This window comes from Gekko japonicus, unplaced genomic scaffold, assembly GCF_001447785.1.
Source record: "Gekko japonicus isolate JY-2015 unplaced genomic scaffold, Gekko_japonicus_V1.1 scaffold1549, whole genome shotgun sequence".
In the NCBI taxonomy this organism is placed as follows: domain Eukaryota; kingdom Metazoa; phylum Chordata; class Lepidosauria; order Squamata; family Gekkonidae; genus Gekko; species Gekko japonicus.
The window spans coordinates 13,006-35,913 of NW_015170932.1; the positions used below are offsets into that span (position 1 = coordinate 13,006).

The 22,908-nt window shown below is 41.8% G+C and overlaps 2 protein-coding genes across 2 annotated transcripts in view; one reads left to right on the top strand and one right to left on the bottom strand.

Moving 5' to 3' along the window:
- Positions 1-18,572, top strand: part of ACTR8 (ARP8 actin-related protein 8 homolog (yeast)) — a 19,620-nt gene extending 1,048 nt beyond the window's left edge. Inside the window, exons 2-13 of the mRNA XM_015418840.1 lie at positions 1,933-2,103; positions 3,889-3,999; positions 4,575-4,679; positions 6,410-6,583; positions 8,083-8,176; positions 9,359-9,491; positions 9,872-9,920; positions 13,028-13,123; positions 13,833-13,973; positions 15,273-15,537; positions 16,153-16,316; positions 18,385-18,572. Coding sequence (XP_015274326.1) covers positions 1,933-2,103; positions 3,889-3,999; positions 4,575-4,679; positions 6,410-6,583; positions 8,083-8,176; positions 9,359-9,491; positions 9,872-9,920; positions 13,028-13,123; positions 13,833-13,973; positions 15,273-15,537; positions 16,153-16,316; positions 18,385-18,528 — 1,647 coding nt within the window. The 3' untranslated portion in view covers positions 18,529-18,572. The remainder of the gene's footprint in view (positions 1-1,932; positions 2,104-3,888; positions 4,000-4,574; positions 4,680-6,409; positions 6,584-8,082; positions 8,177-9,358; positions 9,492-9,871; positions 9,921-13,027; positions 13,124-13,832; positions 13,974-15,272; positions 15,538-16,152; positions 16,317-18,384) is intronic.
- Positions 18,573-20,064: 1,492 nt separating this feature from the next.
- IL17RB (interleukin 17 receptor B) overlaps positions 20,065-22,908 on the bottom strand; it is a 40,739-nt gene continuing 37,895 nt past the window's right edge. The window contains exon 11 of the mRNA XM_015418844.1: positions 20,065-20,986. Within this exon, the coding sequence (XP_015274330.1) occupies positions 20,424-20,986 (563 nt within the window). The 3' untranslated portion in view covers positions 20,065-20,423. The remainder of the gene's footprint in view (positions 20,987-22,908) is intronic.

The window sequence follows — 22,908 nt, forward strand, 5'->3', positions numbered from 1 at the left end:
CACCAGCACCTTGAAGCGAAATCGGTATGCTATTGGCAGCCAGTGCAGTGCTTTCAGTGCAGGCTGGATGTGCTCCCATCTAGGTAGGCCCATCAACAGCCTGGCTGCGGCGTTCTGCACTAGCTGCAGCTTCCGAATTTGCGACAAGGGCAGCCACATATAGAAAGCGTTACAGTAGTCTACTCTCGAGGTGACCATCACGTGGATCACTGTGGCCAGGTCATTGCGGTCAAGGAAGGGAACCAACTGCCTAATCAGCTGAAGATGGTAAAAGGCCAACTTAGCAGTGGCTGATACCTGGGCCTCCATTGTTAAGGAGGAATCCAGGAGCACTCCCAGACTCCTAACCTCCAGCGCTGGCACCAATGGTGCCCCGTCGAATGTCGGGAGTGGGGTCCCCGCCCACAAACTGCTCCGACCCGTACACAGGACCTCCGTCTTCGCTGGTTTCAGTTTCAGCTGACTCAGTCTGAGCCAGCAAGCCACGGCCTGTAGCGCCCGGTCCAGATCTTCAGGACTGGAGTCCGTCTGGATGCCCAACATTAGATAGAGCTGGGTGTCATCAGTGTATTGGTGACACCGCAGCCCATACCTCCAGGCCATCTGGGCAAGGGGGCGCACATAGATGTTAAATAGCATCGGGGAGAGCACTGCCCCTTGAGGCACTCCACACTCCAGCACGTGCCTCCTGGACTGCTGCTCCCCTAGTGCCACCCTTTGTCCCCGACCTTGGAGAAAGGAAGGAAGCCACTGCAAGGCAAGCCCCTGAATTCCCAGAGCAATTTCTCACACACTTTCCTGACTCTGGCATGCACCCCTTCCACCAGATTGCTTTTTTAAAAACTGAGATACAGCACCAGGACCTACTAGTTCCAAGCTTTCAGTACTGAAAATAAGTACATTGCTAGCACTTTTCTTTATGAAGTTATGAAGGGGAATGTGCACCTTCACATTTAAATGGATGCTGGGATCTAGTAGATTGTGGTGATAGGTATAATAATAATATAGTGATCTAGCTGTTACCACTTTTTAAAAGTCTTCCATTTGTGCATGTGTGGAGGGGGGGGGATGGCTGTGGGGGCTGGGGTAAGGAAAATGGTGCCAGTGTGGGTCGGACCTGCAAAAATGCACACCTTAGTATCCACATAGTATGCAAATGACTGCAGTCTTTCCAGAAGATGGCTCCAAACTAGGTCTGCATGGCCCTAAGCAGAAAGAAACTGAGGAATCAGTGCAGGTAGTGCAGCCTATATAGGAAAAGAAAAGCTATAGCTACATAATATACTTTATTATGCTACTACTGAAATTTTTGGTTTGGCTCCTTTTCTCTGGTGGCTGCTATTCTGTGGATCTGCCTTCTGTTAGAGGTTCAACAGGCATGGCCTCCTCTTTTTGGAGAGGTGAGGATAAAAACATTGTTTGCAATGTCTCAGCAGTTAGCTTGAGGAAAAATTGTATTCTACTTCAGTGGGGGGGGGGAACTCATCCAAGACTGGTTAGGTCATGCCTCTGCTCATTCAGGTAGGGCTATGCAGATTTTTGCATGGCTCCTGTTGGAGACCCATAGGCTGACCTTCCAGTTTTGGATAGCCCTGTGCCCGGTAGGACGCTAGATTTTATTTTAAAAAATTATTGTAGTTGTGTATTGATTTGGTTTGTGTTTCTTGTAAATGGTTATAACTGAAAGGTGGTCTATAAATATAAACAATAAACCACTCTTATACATGTGAAGCTGCAGGGAGAAAGAAGAGGTAGCATTGTTAAAAGATTAACAGCTATGCTCTGTATTTAGCTGATAGTGGCCCAAGGTTAAATGAATTTAATTCATAGTACTAAAGAGGTGTGGAACAAAATAAGATTTAAAAATGAGAGGGGGACTGTACAGTTAGGCCTCTGTAGATTATTTTGCTCTGAATTTTTGTCTGCTTTCAGCAAATCCAGTGCAACTTTATTGTCGTTATACATCCTGGTTCAATGACCTTAAAGATTGGAAGAGCTACGGACACACTTCCTGTTAGCATTCCTCATGTTATTGCAAGAAGACACAAACAACAAGGGCAACTCACATTCAAAGACAGTTGGCTTCTAAGAGAAGGACTCAATGTAAGTCATAGATACCTCAGCACTGTATTAAGTTGAAGGAGTAGCTGCCTGATTGCATTCTGTCAATTTTCACGATCCTTCTGGTGTCCTAAATCTGCCTAGTTGTCCACGCTTCCCATAACATGTGTCTGAATTGTACAAATACCCTTGACCTTCGTAGCAACATACATTTGTATTGCATCATCTACCCCAACCACACGTGGAAATTGCTGTGGGCATTAACCATACTGTTACTACGTGTGAGCTAAAGGCAGATGTACCAAACATGTGTGTCAGTGTGAATGTGGGCCGTTTTCAAAACTAAGTCCACATTTATGCCAAATAACCTTTCATCACCACTAAGAGAGCTGTTGGAGTAAATTCTACTCCCACCTTAAGGAATACTCCTAGTCTGAGTGGCAGTCCACGCAAATTACTGTAATGGATCTTCGACAAAGTAGCAAAATATGTCTGCAAGCTTGAGAGGAGCAATGAAAATAGGAATAGACTGAAAACAGAAACAGAGAAAACAGATGCGTAGACAGTTGGTCCCTAAAAGCGCCACAACACTGCAGATTGGTCCACTCAGAAAGGAAGATCAGAGGCGAAGCGAAAAAGAGGACTGATGGGAGGATGCCAGTTCACACAAGCCTAAACAAAAGACCAAACCCAAGAGGAATCTGGGCAGCAAATAACCCAAAGGAAAGCAAACCACGTTCCAAGCTACTTCACTAACATGGGTGGTGTAGCAATCAGCCACATCCAAAACAACCTCTAAAAGTTTATTTTCTTTCCAATGTTGGAAAGAGAGGAGTGGGAAAGGTGGGACCTTCAGGTGTATAACTTGACTGGCCAAGGTGGGGAGAGGCTGTCTGAGGATTCAAGCCCCATCTCTACTCGTGTAGAAGTTATATTAAGAACCAAGCAGGCATAAGCACTACAAAGGGTGCAAGTCCAGAGGTTGTCTTTTTCCTTGATCCTTTTCAAGGTGGCAGAAGTGTGTTATGTTCTGTACATTGTTGACACAGTTGATAAAGGTTATAATATAAAAACTGTATTAGTCTTTAACTGCAGCATAGTATCTTTTCCCATGTGGGCTACAGGCTCTAGTATTACCAGTTTATCAGCAGGGGACCCATGAGGATTCGCTGGAAAGGAAAAATCCTCCCTCCCATCCTTACTGGCCTTCTCCCCACATGTTCTCCAATTACCTCTGCTCCCCCCCACACACACACACGTTCTGCAGTTGCCTCTGCTTTCCCCTCCCTATTTGTTCCGGAATAGGAAGAATTTTCTGATATTACACTGACTCCCACTTCTCTACCCCCACCACACACACTGGCATCTGCCTCCCCTCTCTTTCCTTCCTTCTCACCGTTTTCTTCACACACACACACCACACACACTGCTGTTTTCTCTCCCAGGATTATTTCACTCCCCCTCGTGACTACCAAGGCCTTTCCTTTGGGATTTCCCTGACAACCCAAAATATCAAGATTTCATGAAGCTGTGTCTTAAGAATTTGGCTGCTGTTTTGCTTGCAACCTCTGCACTAGTGAATGGCATTGCTTCTCCATTTTGTGGGGTCACTCCATCACTTTTTAGTTTTAAGATACGTCTACTGTATCTGTGGGTTGTGGATTTTTTTGTCTATATGATGGGACTAGAGCATGGCATTTAGATATATGATAGGAACCACGAGAGAGATTTCTATGTTTAGAATCATAGAATGTTAGAGTTGGAAGGGACCTGGCAGGTCATCTAGTCCAACCCCCTGCACTAATGGCTTTTTTTGCTTTCATTTAGAAACCCGAAAGTCCTGAACAAAGACAGAATGGCCTTAAAATGGTTGATCAAGCAATATGGTCCAAAAAGATGTCAAATGGGGCCAGGCGTATACCAGTATCACCTGATCAGGTAACCCACTTACAGACTGTAGTGCAGTGGTCCCCAATATCTTTGAGCCTGTAGACACTTTTGAAATTCTCTGCAGGGTAGTGGGCACAACCACAAAATGGCTGCCAGAAGAGGTGGAACCTACCAAAAACCATACTCACACATTTATATTTATTAGTTTATTTAAAATACTTACGTCCTACCATCTCTCTCTATAAACTAAGTTGGACAAGATTGTCCTTGGTCCAGTACAGCAATGCTTCGACAGGGAAAGGAATTCTTTGCTACCCTTTTCAGATATCAGGGCAACCTGGCTACAACATCGGCCCCACACCTGCTCCAGCCAGCCGGCTTACTTTTCTTTTGCAGCTGAGGATCCTTGTGCTGTGGCTTCTGACTACATCTGCTGTCGAAATAATGTTTCCATTGTCCCATCAGAAGCCCTGCTTTGCAAGAGGCTCATCTGGGCTCATCAACTTCTGTGTTAGGAACCCTGCTCTAGTTGATAATTTCTTTGGTATAATACTTCAATTTAGGAATAATTGCTTTAGACTGAAAAGCCCCCCCCCCTTTTTTTTTTGTTGGTAACATTTTAGGTCCGGTCTTACAATAGACAGATGAGGCCTGCTATTTTAGATCACAGTTCTGGGACCAAATGGACAAACACAACCCATCATCCAGCATATCTCATTGGAGAAGAGGTAGGGACTTTCTCATTTTGTTAAGAAATCTAGCATCATACCATGGCTGACTGACTTAACAGTTTCACAGGCATGTGCATTTTAAAAGGTGAATTGTGATCATATACAGTAAGGTAAAGGTAAAGGTTCCCTTGCTCAAAAGCCAGTTGAATCCGACTCTAGGGTTGCGGTGCTCATCTCCGTTTCAAAGCCGAAGAGCCAGCGCTGTCCGAAGACGTTTCCGTGGTCATGTGGCCGGCATGACTAAACACCAAGGCGCACGGAACGCTGTTACCTTCCCACCAAAGTGGTACCTATTTATCTACTTGCAATTTCTTGCTTTCGAACTGCTAGGTTGGCAGGAGCTGGAACTAGAGATGGGCGCTCACTCCATCATGCGGCACCCAGGTCTCGAACTGCTGAACTACTGACCTTCCACAGCCTGCAGTTCAGCATCTTAACCACTTGAGCCACTTTATAGTATATAAAGGAGCTGGTCACAGTCACTTGTCTCCAGACATGTTTATGAGTCCAACTAGATAAATGATCTATAGCAAAATGGATGGCCTGAAGGGTAAAAAATAAATTTCTGAGATTTAAAAAGTATTTGCTGCTTGACCGTCTGGAGGTAATTCTTATTTGCTGTTGGTTCCCAGGCAAGTAGCTGTTTATAGGCTGAAGTAAAGAAATCAAGCAGAGATGGATACTGAGAGGAGGGAAGAAATAACCCAAATGCTAGTACAACATGTTTGTTGTATGTGACCTACCACAATTTGGACTCGTGTTTTATTTATTTATTTATTTATTTAACTTTTACTCTGCCCTCCCCGCTGAAGCAGGCTCAGGGCGGCTCACATAAAACCAATTTAAATCAAGTCAGTCTTTATTATGGCCCAAGAGCCATACAGAAGCAGAACAAATATGTTAATTAATTACCTACAATCATATAGCTACATATATCACTCATCCTAGTACATCAGACAATTAATAAAGAATTATACACACCGTTATCTCAGCCTATATTTTCATAGCAGAGGACAGAAACTTACCTACTTGTACACTGATTCTTTGGTCAATTCTAGCTAATACATTTTAAGAACCTTCTGCTCAGAGAACAGATATTTATCAACCAAAATATGTTCTAGTAAATCCAGGTGTGCTTGACTACAAAATCTACAGTGAAACAATACACTAGCCAGTGATTCAATCAAACACATGAGCAGGGACAAAATCTACAATGGGCTAGAATATTTTACATCTTCTTGTCATTAATGTAGTTGATAAAACTTTAAATCTGGCCAGCATAAAAGTGTGTCAATAGTTAATGTTGATAAATTGCATGAATGCTGATGTGGAATCATGAGAGCCAAATTGTGTAAGAGAGGGGGACGCACACCACAGGCTTGACCCAGCATTTCTTAATATTCATATTGTTTATACAGTTCTCAGTTACCAAAATAGCTTTACTGTAGATTTTTTTAAAGAAGGGAAAAGAACCATTGTAGTCACTTTCTCACCTATTGGTTTAAGCCCAATTTGAGTATAAGGATTCGTCATTAGGCTATGAAGAAAATGATTCTGATTATTAATAAACAGAAAATGAATTCTGAATTTAGAGGGATAGCCAGAACAAATTTATAAGCAATATAGAACCAGCTGATAATCTAAAAGCCATGGGGCTGCACATCTAGGCGCTTTAAAATAGATTACCTTTGAAAGAGATACTAAGCTGAGTTTCTTTTCCTTTTCAGGCATTATATGTTAACCCTTTGGATTGTTACAATGTTCACTGGCCTATTAGACGAGGACAGTTGAACCTTCATTCAGGGCCTGGTGGCTCCCTTACTGCAGTCCTAGCCGATCTTGAAGTTATATGGTCACATGCAATACAGAAATATTTAGAAATACCTCTTAAGGATTTAAAGGTGAGCTACAGCTGAATACAACTATGACTGCCAGATTCTTACCACTATGATGGCTTTGGCCATTATAACCATGCACACCTGTCCTTCCTGAGGTCACCTATTGAAACTCTTCCCTCATTTATTAAGAAATAATTATGAGGGGGCACACAACTTCTTTACAATTGTGGCAGTCACTCTCTATAATTCCTTCTCATTGCTGCACTGATTGGTTGATTTCCTTTACAGTTTCTGCTGCTGTTTGGCCCCGGTCACACGAGAGGATTTGGGCCAGGAGAGGGACGGATTGGGGGCGGAGCAAGCATATTATTACTATATTTTTGATTAATGTTTTTTAACATTGTATTTTGTTTAATTATATTATGAAATATATTTAGTTAAATCCCACCTTTCCATTGAGTTAATATCTAGAGCATCTTGTGGTCAAATTAAAAAAAACATTCTAAACAAAAAAAAATCACATTAAAACTGCAACATTTCACTTCAGTCAAAAAGCCACATCACCATTGCAGATAGTGAAAACCATTTGCAAACTAAAACCTACCAAAACCTTGGGTAAATGAAACAGTTTTCACATCATAATATGTAGAAATAGAAAAAATGTGGGGTAGTTTGAGTGGAAGAATTAAGACCATTTGGGTGTTTTTAGAAGCATTTGTGAAACATCAAAACCTTTTAAATGTTCCACAAATGTTCCTGTTGCCTGAAGTAAAATGTATTCGGATGCACTTGCATATTATTATTATATTTTTTGATTAATGTTTTTAACATTGTATTTTGTTAAATTATATTATGAAATATACATAGTTAAATCCCACCCTTCCATTGTGTTAATATCTAGAGCATCTTGTGATCAAATTAAAAAAACTTTCTAAACAAAAACAAAATCACGTCAAAAAGCCACATCACCATTGCAGATACTGAAAACCATTTGCAAACTAAAACCTACCAAAACCTTGGGTAAATGAAACAGTTTTCACATCATAATATGTAGAAATAGAAAAAATGTGGGGTAGTTTGAGTGGAAGAATTAAGACCATTTGGGTGTTTTTAGAAGCATTTGTGAAACCTCAAAACCTTTTAAATGTTCCACAAATGTTCCTGTTGCCTGAAGTAAAATGTATTTGGATGCACTAAATTTTCCACTAATGTAAGAGGTGAGATAATTTTCAGCATTTCACTCTTCCTACTGCGAACCCCTGATTTGACTCTCAGGCTGTTTTTGAGGGTCCCCACCCAGTGACTCAGGAACAGGATTTTGAGGAGGTCAGTGGGCTGCAGTAGGAGAGACAGCAGGAGTGTTCTGTTCCACTGACAGAAGTGCTTTAAGTGAGTGGAAATGTTAAGTCTGGATCCAACCCTATGTAAACAACAAAACTGACTCTACCGTGAACCAGTAGTTTACCGTCTTCCAGTTGCCTTCTTCTAGACCTCATGACAATGTTTATGAAGAGGGATGGATTAGAATGGGAATCCCAATTTGGTTCTTCTCTTTTTTTCAGTATTACCGATGCATTTTACTGATCCCAGACATCTATAATAAACAGCACGTGAAAGAAGTGGTAAATATGATCCTAATGAAGATGGGCTTCTCAGGTAGTAATGCAGCATCTGCCATAATGCAGAGTTTTTCAAATGATCTTTGTTTCTGAATTTGAATCCCATGAGACTTCTGACCTTTTTGATTGTAGCCCAGCATCACCGGATGGTATACTTCTTTTTATCTGTCAAAACTGAACCATTGTGAAATAAGTATCATGCAGTATTATGGCCACTTTTGTTTTTAAAAAACTACTCACAGTTTTGGAACAACATGATTGTTTCTGAGGCCATAATGGCCAAAACCTACTTAACTGTCTTTCATACAGCTGGCTCACAGATAGTTTCTCACCTAAGTTGCATGGAAAAAGATTACTGTGAACAAACGTGTATAGCTCATGAGATTTACGACATCATGGTGGTTAAACCATATACTATTAGATATGAAAGCATCATGTACTGAGTCTTGTGGGAGTTGCTTCTCTGGAGTGCTGCCTCGTAGATGTGGCTTGTGTATGAGTACCACAGTAGTGCAGATAGGGACAAATGTGTGCATTTCCCCCACTTGATTGGTACAAGAACAACACAATGAGTTTGCATTCATATTGTACAGCTCATGAGATTTATGACATAATGGTGGTTAAACCATACACTATTAGATGTGAAAGCATCATGGACTGAGTCTTGTGGGAGTTGCTCCTCTGCAGTGCTGCCTCGTAGATGTGGCTTGTGTATGAGTACCACAGTAGTGCAGATAGGGACAAATGTGTGCATTTCCCCCACTTGATTAGTACAAGAACAACACAATGAGTTTGCATTCATGGAGCCATCGATTGCTTTGTGTGTGGCAGGAAAAGTGAGATCCAGGTCCAGTTATGATTCTCCCCACCCATGGCTTGTTCCTCAGCAAGCAAGGTTTCTATATGTTTACTGAACAGGTAGTTGGGAGGTTGTGGACCACAGATTTTAAAAATCAAACTATTAAACAGAGAAGCTGTGAATATTTTTTTTTTACTATTATCAGTTACAAGTTGATTTACAAGAAATACAGATAGTAAAGAAATACACACCTTTGTCTCTCCTTGTTTGGAATACAAAATGCTGTCTCAGAAACACATCTTTCCTCAAAGTTTTATAAAACACGGAGTGTGTTCAGCTGTGTTGGACATGAAAAACGTGTCTAGATCACCTGGCAAAGTAGTGATGTACATTACAACCTTCCCCCTTTTCTGTTTTTAGGAATAGTGGTGCATCAGGAATCTGTCTGTGCTACTTTTGGAAGTGGCTTAGGTAGTGCATGTGTTGTTGATGTGGGAGATCAGAAGACCAGTGTTTGCTGTGTTGAAGATGGTGTTTCACATCGTAATACCAGGTAGGTATCACAGAGTGGGAACAAAATCTTAATAGGCCGTTACAATCTCTAGGTCTAGGAGTTCTATACAGGGTAATAATGTACCTTATCCCTGAGGACTTTCATGCAAGGCTTGTGAAAGAGACTTAAAACTTTGTATTGGCAAAATGATGGTGTGGCTTATATAAAACACATACATGCTGGCATAGCAAGACTTGGTATAACTGAAGTTGTAATCCTGGGTGCTCATATTTAATAGGCCTTTTTGAAAAAAGTTCATAGAATCATAGAGTTGCAAGGAACCTCCAAGGTCATCTAGTTCAACCCCCTGCATAGTGCAGGAAATACACAAATACCTCCACACCCAAAATTGGGCTCGTTTGGGATTGTAAACCTGTAAGCTGTCTTCTTCTTCAGCACTTAAAAGAGACATTTTGCCATTTAGACCAGGTAAACTTAAAACCCAGGTGCCGGGCTCATCTCTCTCTATGTTCCATTGCCCTAAGGATATTGGTTGGTGACAAACTAGTGTAGGGGGCCACAACCTTTTTGAGCCTGTGGCATCTTTGGAATTCTCACATAGGGTGGTGGGCATAAATGTTCCCTCACTGGACATTAGGAACCACAACATTCAAAAATCAGTGGGGGAACATTTTAACCTTCCAGGGCATTCAGTTGCTGACCTAAAAGTAGCAGTTCTCTCACAAAGGAATTTGAAAGGGAGATTAGAAAGAGAGACTGCTGAATTGCAACTGATAACGAAGCTCAAGACACTGCATCCACCTGGATTGAATTGAGTCTTAGGTTTCCTGTCTCATTACCAGTGGTGATTTCTCCACGCCTATTACCCCTCTTCATATCTCACCTAAATCCAATAATGTCTGCTATTGTTATTCACCTGTTATTGTCACTGGCCTGCTAATGTCTTTGGCATCTGAAATCACTCCACTTTCCAATAAATAGGACAGATGGCCACCCATTCTAGCTGTATGTGGAGAAGTGAGCAGTGACTCATAAAAGCTCATACCCTGCCACATTTTGTTAGGCTTTAAGGTGCTACTGGACTCTTGCTCTTTTCTACTGCTACAGACAGACTAACACGGCTATCCACCTTGATTAATAGTACTGTCAGGAAATGGTCTTGCAAGCCCCATTATCGCTTGTCCAGAAGCTCAGCAAGTTCTGTGGCCTTCCCTTTCCTCTCAGTATACCAACTTGTCTCTGGGAATTGTCCTCTGCTACCAACTAATGTGGAAGAGTTATCTTCTGCTAAAAGGATTTTTACTTCCACCACTCTTTACTGAGTTGCCATTTAAAGGCTCTGTGTAGTTGCCACAACTCATGCTTTGTTATACTAGCTAGCACAGGGGACAGTCTGTCACACTTAGGGATGGTGAGCTTTACCACTTTTTGTTCCTTTTACTGCTCTTTGGGAAGTAGGACCAAATTGGGTGTGGTGTTGGTACAGAGATCAGAATGGTCTGTACCAGCATCAGGCCAGAATTGTGTAACATGTTGCCCTTTAAACCCCAACTCTATACATGCCCTACCCTTAAAAGCTGCAGCATTTAAAAGCCTCCATCACCTTAGTTCTCAGAATTTGAGGCTTTCCCCCGTTTTTCTTCAACACATATTCACGATGGAGTTCCATTTTTAAGGCTTAGTCCTTCATCGCTTGAGGCAAAATTACTAAAATATAAGAGTAAGAGTGTTTCTTCGTCGTGTCCAGAAAATTTATAATTTCCCCTTGGGAGAGCATCCCTTGCTGCAGTCATTCCCAATTCCCTGACCCAAAAGGAAGAAATACAATCTAGCCTTCTGGTAAATCTTTTGTTTCAGTATGACCAGAGCCATTTGCGTCTCTAAGCACTGGAGTGTTCCATGCTTGGAGATGATGACTCATCCCCTGTTCTTCTCCTTTGGCCAACTACCAACTTGGAGCCAGGCTCCTGGACATAGGTAGAGTTCAGACCCAATTAGTATAATATAGATGTGCTCTAGGGTGGAATGCATTTTTGCATAAATCCAATATCAGTTGTTTTTTTTACAAAACCACAATAGATTTACCAAAGGTAAAACTAAAGCCATCTGTAAACTAAAACCCATCAAATGCTTTTGTTGAAAAAAAGTCAGAAAAGAGTCCATCACTAGTAGCCTCCCACCTAATCTCTGAAGTGTGGACACCTGTAGCAGGTGCTGATGAGCTCAGCAGATAACCTGACAGTCTTAACAAAATCAGCTTTTGGATTAAGAAACAAACTAGAAGATACTTCATGAACAGTGATAGTTTATAAACTGTGTGGAGATGCTGAACAGAGAGAAATTTACTTCAAATTCTCATCATCTTGACAATGTAAAGTATCCCCTAAGTAATATGTTGTTTTTAGCAGTTTTAATGTCATTTAATTGGATTATTATTGTGTTTGTTCTGATGTAAGCCGCCCTGAGCCCTGCTTGCAGGGAAGGGTGGTATAACAGGTTGGATTTAATAAAGAAAAATAAATAAAGTTTTCTGTGTCCCAAAATATTAGATTGTGTGGACACCCAATGAAATTGATTGGCTGTTAGTTCTACTTGACATCAGGAGGAAACTGCTTAACATCGAGCATAATTAACTTACATCATTTGTTTGCCCAAAGGTTTGTGGCCAATAGCATAGATGGTATTAAAAGAGATTAGATAACTTCATTGAGAGTAGTTCTCTCAACATTTGCCTATGGTTGCAAGTCATTGGGGGCACTAATTATTGGGTACCTGTCACTCTCATACTTTCCTTATGACCTCCCTTCAGAAACGGTACTAAGGAGAGTCTGCTTCAGCATCTTATAGTTTTAGCTGAAATGTTATCATCCGGAAGCTCATACAAGGAGACAAGAAGTGATCAAAGTATAACTTTCATCGTAGTTACTGGATATGTTGTGCACACACACAAACATGTACTATCAATATTATCCCCTTTCCATGCTGTGAAAGGGAAGCTTGGATTAAATATAATTAGATACATTAAGGTAGACCTCAGTAGCCACTGCCAGAAGTATAGTTGTGGACTAGATGAACTTTTGGCTTCATCCAGCAAGGCTATCATTTTGTTCTGGGAGCGTGGGATTTTCTAAGTGTTTTGAAGTATAGTATTCATATTTCGGAAGGGCAAACAATTGTTCCCCTTAACATGAATAGCTTAAATATAATATTTTGACACAGGAAGAACAGGTGTTTTCATTGCTGCAGCTGGAAAAGCAGATTATAGAATTTATAAGGTTGCTGAAGTTTTTCAGAAAAGAGCTCTCTGTTTTTTCACTGAGCCAGCAGTTCAGTTTGGGTGCCTGAGTATTCTGTTTGTGTTTTTGCAAGAACTTTGTATAACACCACGTTATCTGCTTCCTTTTGGAATTAAGTTCCATGCACATTGTATAGCTGTGAATTTAAAAAGGAACCTGGGAGAAAGCCAAAATTTACATATATGGGTGAGGTTGTTCCTATACCAGTTTATGAGCTGATAAAGACAGCAAACAGACGTCTGTTAAAGCTTTCATAATGTGTCTGTGTTTTACAATCAGGATTTATCTGGATTGCAAGATCATGAGTTCCAGGTTCGCCACCCAGATTCTCCTGCCTTATTGTATCAGTTGCGGCTGGGAGATGAAAAATTACAGGTAACAGATTAATATTTTACACCGTTCAGAAGACAGTTTAAAGCTGGGAAAGTCTGTAGAAAAAGTGAGGATAACTTTTACCAGCTAAGTTAAAATGTTTTGTCATTCGATCTTCCTTTTAATAATTTTAATGGCTGTAATCTTTAAAAGATGCACAGTGATAAGAGGTGAGATGTAGCCAGTTTTTAAAAACTAAAATGTCAAATATTTGTGTGCTTCTGACTCCTTAGTTTCATTTGGAACAAAAATGTGTGGATCTAAAATAGATTGCTTAGTATTTGAGCCAAGTACAAGTAGGTATAAGGAGCTGCGGTGGCTCAGTGGTTAAGACGCTGAACTGCAGGCTGGAAGTTCGGTAGTTCAGCAGTTCAAGACCTGAGTGCCGCATGACGGACTGAGCTCCCATTAGCTCCTGCCAGCCTAGCAGTTCAAAAGCAAGAAATCGCAAGTAGATAAATAGGTACCACTTCAGTGGGAACGTAACAGCGTTCCGTGCACCTCGGCATTTAGTCATGCTGGCCACATGACCACGGAAACGTCTTCGGACAGCGCTGGCTCTTCAGCTTGGAAACGGAGATGAGCACCGCAACCCTAGAGTCGGATTCGACTGGCTTTCGAGCAAGGGAAACCTTTACCTTCACTATAAGTAGGCATGGCTATAAACAGAAATTTGGAATTCTTTACAGCTCTCCCCATCTCTCATAATTAGGCTCCAATGGCACTGTTTTATCCAGCAATGTTTGGAATTGTGGGGCAGAAAATGACATCCCTGCAACAAAGATCACAAGGTGATTCGGAGGACCCACATGATGAACATTATCTCTTAGCAACACAAAGTAAGCAGGAGCAGGTGTGTGTGTGGTTTTTTCCATTCTTCATGTCCTGTGAGGCCTCTTACCTTGATAGGTTTAATTATATTTAATTAACGCTTTGTTTTCAGAGAACAGGAGGAATGATATTGACATGTGCATGCAAAAACCTCTTGTAACCATGGTGAGGGTCATGCTTTGGTTACCTTTTTCTCATAAGCCTCCTTTTTATTAACGCCTTATATCTGAGCCTTGCTCTCTCTGACGGAGGTTAAAACTGTTAGATATATGAGCAGCGCTCCCTCCAAAGTAGCTCTAGGACTTTGGTGTGCTTTTCCCCAGGCACATTTTTACCGAGATTCAGGAAACCGTGCAAAATCAAAGTTGGAATGCAGGCACTGAATTACTGTACAACTCTGGATAGCTGTGTTAGTCTGCAATTGAACAGCTAGATTCAAGTCCAGTAACGTCTTAGAGACTAACGAGATTTTTGAGGTATGGGTTTTAAGAGTCGAAGCTCCATCAGATACCATATCAAGTGAAAGATTCAGGTGTGGGGTAGCGATGTCAGTCTGAAAAAGCAGAACAAAGCTTGAGTCCAGTGGCACCTTTACGACCAACAAAGGTTTTATTCACGTTATAAGCTTTCGTGTGCAAGCATATGAAAGCTTATACCGTGAATAAAACTTTGTTGGTCTTAAAGGTGCCACTGGACTCAAACGGTATTCTGCATATCTGATGAAGGGAACTTTGACTCTCAAAATCTTGTATCCTGAAAATCTTGCTACCAGACTCAAATCTAGCAGTAAAATTCAAGATGATCTTGCCTAGAACATAAGAGATGCCAATGTTGGATTAGGCCAAAGGCCCATCCAGTTCAACACTCTGCCTATGCTGTTACATTATTCTGGTAGCTATTTTGAATTATGTTATAGAGAAAGACAGGATACCTTCCCCCCCCCAAAAAAATAAAAAAAATTAAAGTAAAACTTCATTGGTATAGGTATAGCACCCTAATCCTGCTGATTCAGTCAGTGTGATTGTACCAGTGTGGTTCCATGATTCTCTTCCACTGTGCTACCGGTCTGCTACAAAGAACTCCAGTCTTGAGCAATAAAAGCTGCTTTTCTGGCCCCTATCCTTAAGGACTGCAGCATTTGACTGTGTAATTAGAATGGGAAGGGTGCCGAAACAGCAGCATGTGTTTCAGGGGTTACTTCCTAACCCTTAAGTTATGGGGTGGGGGGAATCTTAGCTAGCAGGCTGTTCAAATGTATACTTTTTTACACAGTATGGAATTTATTTTGTATTCAATGTAACTTGTTTCCCTGCTTTTAAAGTCTGCAAAAGCAACAGCAGATCGGAAGTCCATGTCCAAGCCTGGTGGATTTGAGGGAGACTTGCGTGGCCAGTCTTCAGGCATTGCTGAAAATCTCTATCCCCCAGAAGTGGAATTGGGCACCTCTCACAGCGACTGTATTATAGGTGGAAATGACTCTGAAGAACAGCTAACAGCTCACATGTCCAGAAAAACTGCTGTATCTCAATTTGAAGGAAAAGCATTAGGCCTTGACAAAGCAATTCTGCACAGCATTGACTGTTGTGGTATGCCCTTTTTTATTTCTTTATTTTATGCTGTGGTCAATGTTCATGCTACTATTCGTTCCGTCAGTTTGCAGAAGATACACGTGGTCTTGGATCCCAGCTAGATTTCAGTGGGTACCGGGAAGAGGCCAATTTTTGCCAAATCCTCTCCCCCGCAGCAACACAAAACACACCCTGAAACGATCTCAGAAATATGCACCCTTCTCCTTTGTTCACAGCAGCAGAAGCACTGTTTGAAGAAACTAGTTCCGATGAGAGATGTCTGTAGAACTTCTCATCTTCTTTTTGTATAGAGTTCATCTTTATATTATTACAGTTACCTTAAACTAGCATGGCTTATCTAACATTGGATTGATACAATTGACCTGAGACTTTCCTTCAGCCCCCAACAACAGGTGGTCAGTATACAGAGGCCGTCGGGACTTATGCCTGCCACCATCTCAGTGGGACACTGTTCAAGGCGTGTGAATGAGACTGTTGCAGATCTGGTTGCCATGACACTTCCTGCCAATCTTTCGTTGCCAGTCTTTTCCATTTGGAAATAGTTGTTCCGTACTTACATGTAATATTACATTCTTCACTTTATATGTAATCCTCATGCTTCTGTTTTTCCAGCATCAGACGATACAAAAAAGAAGATGTACAGTTCCATCCTGGTGGTAGGAGGTGGTCTGATGTTCCACAAAGCCCAAGAATTTCTTCAGCACAGAATTCTCAACAAAATGCCCCCTTCTTTCAGGAGAGTGGTTGAGAACGTAGAGGTTATTACAAGACCAAAGGTAAATCCATTTTCAAATGCTGGTGGAGTGGCTGAGGATAGCCTTAGTCAATCCAACCCTATTGAAAATCTAGTTTCTCTTTTTTTCTTTTTTCTTTTTGCAGTACATACACTTTTAGAGAGTGGCATATTATATATTGCAATTATATATATTTGCCAGTACAGAAAACGTCTTGTATCCTACTTGTGCAATATATACTAGTTTACATAATGAATTAGTATGGCCAGCTTGGTGTAGTGGTTAACAGCAGCAAGGAGAAGTGGTCCTTTGGGGAGACTAGAGTTTCGATAAGCAAGTAGATGGCTGATAGATGGTGGAGAACTTTACATGATAGAGTAGGGGGAGAAATATTCCTGTTCCGCACTTGAGGAAATGGCTGGGGCTGGCCCATTGCTCATTGTCTTGATTATTTGGTCATTATTAAAGCCAGATTATCAGGGAGGCAAGCAACCCCTTAGGTCCTTGGGGAAAAGGCCCTTTTGTTGACTCCCACCAGATATGGCTTTTGCATGATTAATGGAGCAGTTGCTTCAGATTCCCTGCATGCTCTCAGCGTGACTCACTGTCATCAGTTTGATCCAGACTTCATTTTTTTCATTGTTAGGCCCATGCTAAGATGTGCAAGTGTACAGGGATCCAAAATGGAGGGTCCCCTGCAAGGGGGAGTCCCGTGGCATCATATCCCCACCCCCCCACCCCATCGATACCAGTTGTCCTCTGACAGTTGGGATCGCGCAGGTATTGATCCCGGCTTGATGTGTAGCCAGGGGACGACACTACAAGGCAACAACAGTGTTGAGCATGTGACCCTAAACAAAAACAGCAAGCAGGGGGGGAAGAAAGGAGAGGTCTTACCAGGTCTGCCAGCTTGATGATGACTTCAAGGAGGGGTGTCTATACAGTAAACAGCAAATCAAAGCATAAAAATGGAAACCAGTAATCAAAGTGGGCAATTTCAGAACAAAATAAGCAAAACAACAAAAACGACTGATGAATCATGACTGGAGGCACACATTTTAGCAAGATGGGTTAAATCTAATCTGGTCACAGTAGGGTACATCTGTGAGACAGCTGCCATTCAAGAGATCCCAGACTCCTGAGACAAAGGTGCCAGTTGATCTGCGATTGCCCTGGATTCAGTGGCAGACCAACACACAGTTTCCTTAACGTCCTCCCTTTGGGGGAGCTCCTCTATTGTTTGTCCTTTCTATGATTTTAGTTTTAACGGGGGCTACTGGAACAATGTCTGGGTCTGCCATGAAGCCGTTGGGTGGGAGAGAGATGGTTGCAAGGTCCTTGGGACGAACAGAAGCAATTAAGCCTCTGTGCAAGCCAAGTTGCTGTTTCAAGCCCTCTATCTCCACGTGACAAGAAACATAACTTCTACATTTTGGCTTTTGTTCTTTGAAACTTAGCTGCTAATTTTGCTTCCTCAAGCTGGCTCCTAAGGGGAACTGAGTAAGATACTAAATAGCTAAGAATCAGCCTTTTCTTTTAAATAGACACCAGATAAGCGCAACAACTAAGATCCTTTTTGTTTATCAGTAAATGCTACTCTTTCTCCTTATATATTGAGACGGTAAGGGAAATTTTAAGCTGAAGATGACACTTTGCAGGACTATTGGGATGTTGTTAAAGTCAAACGTGATGTATCTCAGGCGTCTAAAGATAAATTTGACAACTGGAGTGATCAAACGGCAGATTAAATGACTAGCTGCTGATTTGCAGAGATAAACAGATTGTAAAAGGAGATTTGGAAACTGTAGGCTTGAATCTTAAGATTTGCTTCTGCTTGTGCCCTGCAGTGTGTGTCTATTGTGGGATGGTTCTGTGCTGTAGAGTGTGCAACCTCTGGTGTCTTTTATCGAAAGAAACTGATGTTGCTTCAATGGAAGCATCTAGCACTGGAGGAACATTCTTCGCAGAGGGATACCATCCTTGTAACAGAAGACGGCTCAGCACAAACGAAGCAAGGCTTAGGATCCAGACCAAAAATAAGACTGTGTTGCTTGTATATATTCTGCTAATTGCTTTGTACGGTGTTTTCATATGACCATCTTACTCCTAGGATATGGATGCCCGTTTGATTGCATGGAAAGGGGGTGCCGTTCTAGCTTGCCTGGACACAACACAGGAGCTTTGGATATATCAACGAGAATGGCAGCGCTTTGGTGTCCGTATGTTACGTGAAAGAGCTGCATTTGTGTGGTGATCCACTGATACTATAGGTAGGACGTAGTGCCAAATATTGTTTGTCCCTGATTTTTTTAAAAATAAAGTTTTATTAAATAAAAAGTAGTGTTCTCCTCATCTGAAAAACAGCATGCAAAATAACCTGAGATCAGGAAATCTAAAAAACGTATTCTAACGAAGGGAGCTTTGATTCTCGAAAGCTTATACCCTGGGAATCTTGTTGGTCTCCAGGGTGCTACTGGACCCCAATCTAGGTATTTTACTAATCTAGTCTAGTGCAGCTGAATTTAGCTCTAGGAGGAAACCTAGGGTTGGTTTGGAGGAGTCACAAAAAACCCTACACTGGTGTGCCAAACCAAAGTTTATTTTTACACAGAAAACAAAGGATAAATGTATTTTAGTAGTTAAACACAACTCATTTTTTTTACAGAGTCGTATAAGACACACTTCTGCTTGTTTGGCTTCTGTTAGAATTAATTGAAACAGAAAATAATTCACTATAGTTTGCTTGCTTGCTTTCATTGCAACCCTCAAGACCCCCTAATTTGTATAAATATGAGGTTGCAAAGGGAATAATACTTGGAACACTTCAATCAAAAACTTGGGATGCTCATGAATGTTTCCATAGCACAGAGGTGCCAGTGTCTAATGGAAAGGAACAGTAAAAACCCCTCGGAGAGAGAAAGGAGGAAAAGGCATGGGAGTTTACAGCTCTCTTATTAAGAGAGCAATAATCACCTTTGCAGCAGGGTAAATGCTAAATCCCAGAAAGAGGAAGAGGCAAAGTCTGGCACCCAGGCCAATTGGACTGGCACTTCAGTCACCTCTGCCCAAGTAACCCAAGCAGAACTGCTGGCGCCAGAGGTGTGAGAAAAGGTGACAGGCAGTGTTCCCTCTAAGCTGAGTTAGTGTGAGCCAGCTCACAGTTTTTTAGCCTCCGGCTCACACATTTTTGCCTCAGCTCAGGTAGGAGGACTCCAGAGCAGACTCATGTATGCAGCAGCCTATTCGCTGGCTCACAACTTTAATGCCAGTAGCTCACAAAGTAGTATTTTTGCTCACAAGACTCCACAGCTTAGAGGGAGCATTGATGACAGGCTTGGCTTTTGCCCATAAATCACCTCCAGGTCCTGCACCGCCACCAACCAAGTTCAATGTGAATCCCAAGCGATGCTGCCAGAGCTAGTGGGATTTGGCTTGCTCCAAGTGAGTCCGACCAAGTACAGCTATTACCACGCTTCATTTTCCAGACGCATACTAGTATCCTCACAGGAAGCTACTGCATTTTTCTTCAGCACTTGGGTAAAAAAAGGTGTTGATAGTACCCCATCCTAGACCTTCTTCAGTTAGTAGAACCCTGTTCTTAGATATATTCTAGCTACTGTAAAAAATGTTACATACCTCAATACACACACACAAAAAAAAACAAATTCAGCAGCAAAGAGGGCAAACTAATCTTGTTCCTGAACATGAAGTTGCCTTATACTGTTTCATATCTTTGGTCAGGATTGCCTAGCTTAACCAGCAGCCGCTTTCCTGAGTCTCAGTTGGAGGTCTTTCCCATCATCTGCTACCTGATCCTTTCAAGTGGGATTCCTTTGCCACAGTTGCCTCCTTTATGACAGGCAACTCCCCTCCCTTGCCAGGTTGCTGCTGTACAAGTGACAGATTCCAAAACTGATGGAAAGGGAGCAGGCTGGTGATCTGTAGTATCCAGTTCTGTGTATTTTAGAAAACAGAATTAGTGCATTGGAAGCACTTTTAGAAAGACACTACCAATTCAGTGGCAGGACAGTTCATGCACTTGTTGCATGAAAATGGTTAATACACAAAATGAGCACAGTGTGGGCCAGAAAGACGTTACTTTCAGAAACTGGATTTTTTTGGGAGGGTATTATACATGAAGTTGACTTTTTAAAGTAAACAATAACTGTCCTTTGACTTTCTGCCTTTACCACAGCTGGAGTTCTGTGAAAGGTAAAGCTCTCTAAGAAAGGAATCAAAATCCTTCATTAGAAAATACTTTGGACAGATAGTCAAGGCACTTGGGAGAGCTTTAATTGAAAGTGCATCACTCAAAGAAACTACCACGTACTTGTGGAGGGATGACTGGTTTTTCCAGTCACTGCAGAAAAGGTTATATGCAAGAGTGAACATGCACTCGGAGTTCTCATTATGGCCTTCTACAGATCTTTTACAGGCTGACTCACATGCAGGTCTTGGAGGGCTCGGACTGAGAAAAATTACTTTATCAGCTAATTCTTTCTGAATAGCAAGCCACTGCACTGGCCCTATTTCAGCAATTCTCCGTTTGTGCCACACATCTACAACAACATCACTTTGGCAGTGTTCACGTAGAAACTCGGCAAAACCAAGGACTGTGTGGTGAATGCAGACATCAGGTGGATATATAACAAGGATCTTAACAGGCCTTTGTTGTATTGCAGGATAGGAGAAGGGCCACATCCTGACGGTACCTGTAAGAGGGGAGAGAGAAAAAACTTTGTTGATCTCAAAAAGTTCAGATTTAAGTAGCTCTAAAAACTCCAGCCATGCTGTGAATCTACTGTTAATACTGAGCATATGTGATAATGTCTCATGATTTTTATATGTCATAATTAAAAAAAAACAGCACAGGATATTACACACTTGAGCATTCATTATGGTATTAGTGCTGTGACATGAAATGAATACTATGTAGTTTCATGCAGTTTAGACCTAACAGACTGATTGTAGCATAAGTATTTGTGGGCTAGAGTCAGTTTCATCAGATACATGAAGTGAAGCTCCTGTCAGCAGATTAGACACACACAGGGGAAATGTGAAAAGTAAAGACAGTCTAAGGCATTTCTATGCAAAGCTCCAATGTCTGTACTTTACTTAAAATACAGTGCATTTCACAGTAGCTGTAAATGGTGATAAATCAGCTTAATTTAACTAAGGAGACAAGTGTATCACTTCTGTTTTAATCCTGTTTTAAAAGTTTTATTGTTGCACTTGTGAATGTTTAATTGTATTAATTTCAGTATCTTGAATTGCTAAGTACAATTAAACCTAGTGATAAAATATTGAAACAATCAGGGCTTAAACAGAGACTATGCAAATTAGGAGTCATCAATCACCCACCAAACCGTAATGCACTTAGCTTGGTAAGTACATTTAGCTTGGTAAGTACCCAGGGGCACAGATGTAATTTAAAAAGTGCTAGTAAATGGCTGTACAGTAACACACTCTGAAACGTATTGAAATATTTGTGCAATGCTGCATTTTAAGCAGCATGAAATGAAGAGGTCATATTCTTCTGTCTGCTCCTGGGTGGCAACTAGTTTTAGTAGACGCCCCCTTTTAATGAAGATGGGGAGCCATGCCTTCCTTCCTCACAGCACTACCTTTCCAAAAGCCCAGTAACAACTACTTCTGTTTATTCATTCCTTCATATTATTTGAGACTAACCTGCTACTCGTGCTTTGCGATGGTATTAAAGTTCCGTAAATCCAGTTATAATACTGATGATGTGAAGTCTGAAATGTGGCATTTGTTGTAGGAATTCTAACAGAGAAGATTGTAGTGTAAGAAATGAAGTGAGACACACGTACTTCTTTTTTTCTCTACTGAAGGACCGCTCTGTAGACCACATTGGTGGTTCTGCCTTCAGGTGCTAGGATCACCAGGCTGCTTGACGAGCTCACTCTGGAGCAGGCCACATAGAACTGCCCATTTAAGAAGCAGTCGTCTGTTAAGTCAACTCCTGCTACCTTCCATGAAAGTGATGGCCTCTCTACTTGTGTTCCTGGATTGTTGCACTCATATGGAGACTGTGTTGTTCTGAGCACCTCAGGATGATCTTGCTGGTACTTGGGCTGTGCAGCTCAGTGCATTGCAGGAGTACTATGTGCAAATGTCTTTGCCACATTCCTAAGTTGCCTCCTCCCTGTAGCATTGGTGTATCTGGCTTGACGTTTGCAGGAGCTTTCTTGGGGGCAGTGAGAGGTGTGAGGGGGAGTTGGTGTGAGGGAGTGGTGATGTGGTGGACATTTCTTCAGGTTTATGAGGGAGGCATACATTGAAATGGCTCCTAGAAATGCCCTTTACTACCTACCCATAAACATTCATACCCTGGCCCTGCTTCTACACCTGACAGACACCGGCCTGTCTGGTGTTGGGGGGGATTGTATTTAAAGGCATCGGGGAGGCTGGGCCAGCAGCAGTACTATGGCAATCCTGCTGAGCAAACCTCTCCGGCGGCTGTAAGGAGGAGTATTAGAAGCCACTGTGGAGGCAGGGCTGGCAGGAGCACTAAGGCGTTACTGCTGGGGCAGGCTCCCTCGTGGCTTTAAGCACCCTGCAACCAGTGCTGCACCTGACAGACAACCTCCTGTTAGGTGTAGGAGGTGGGGGG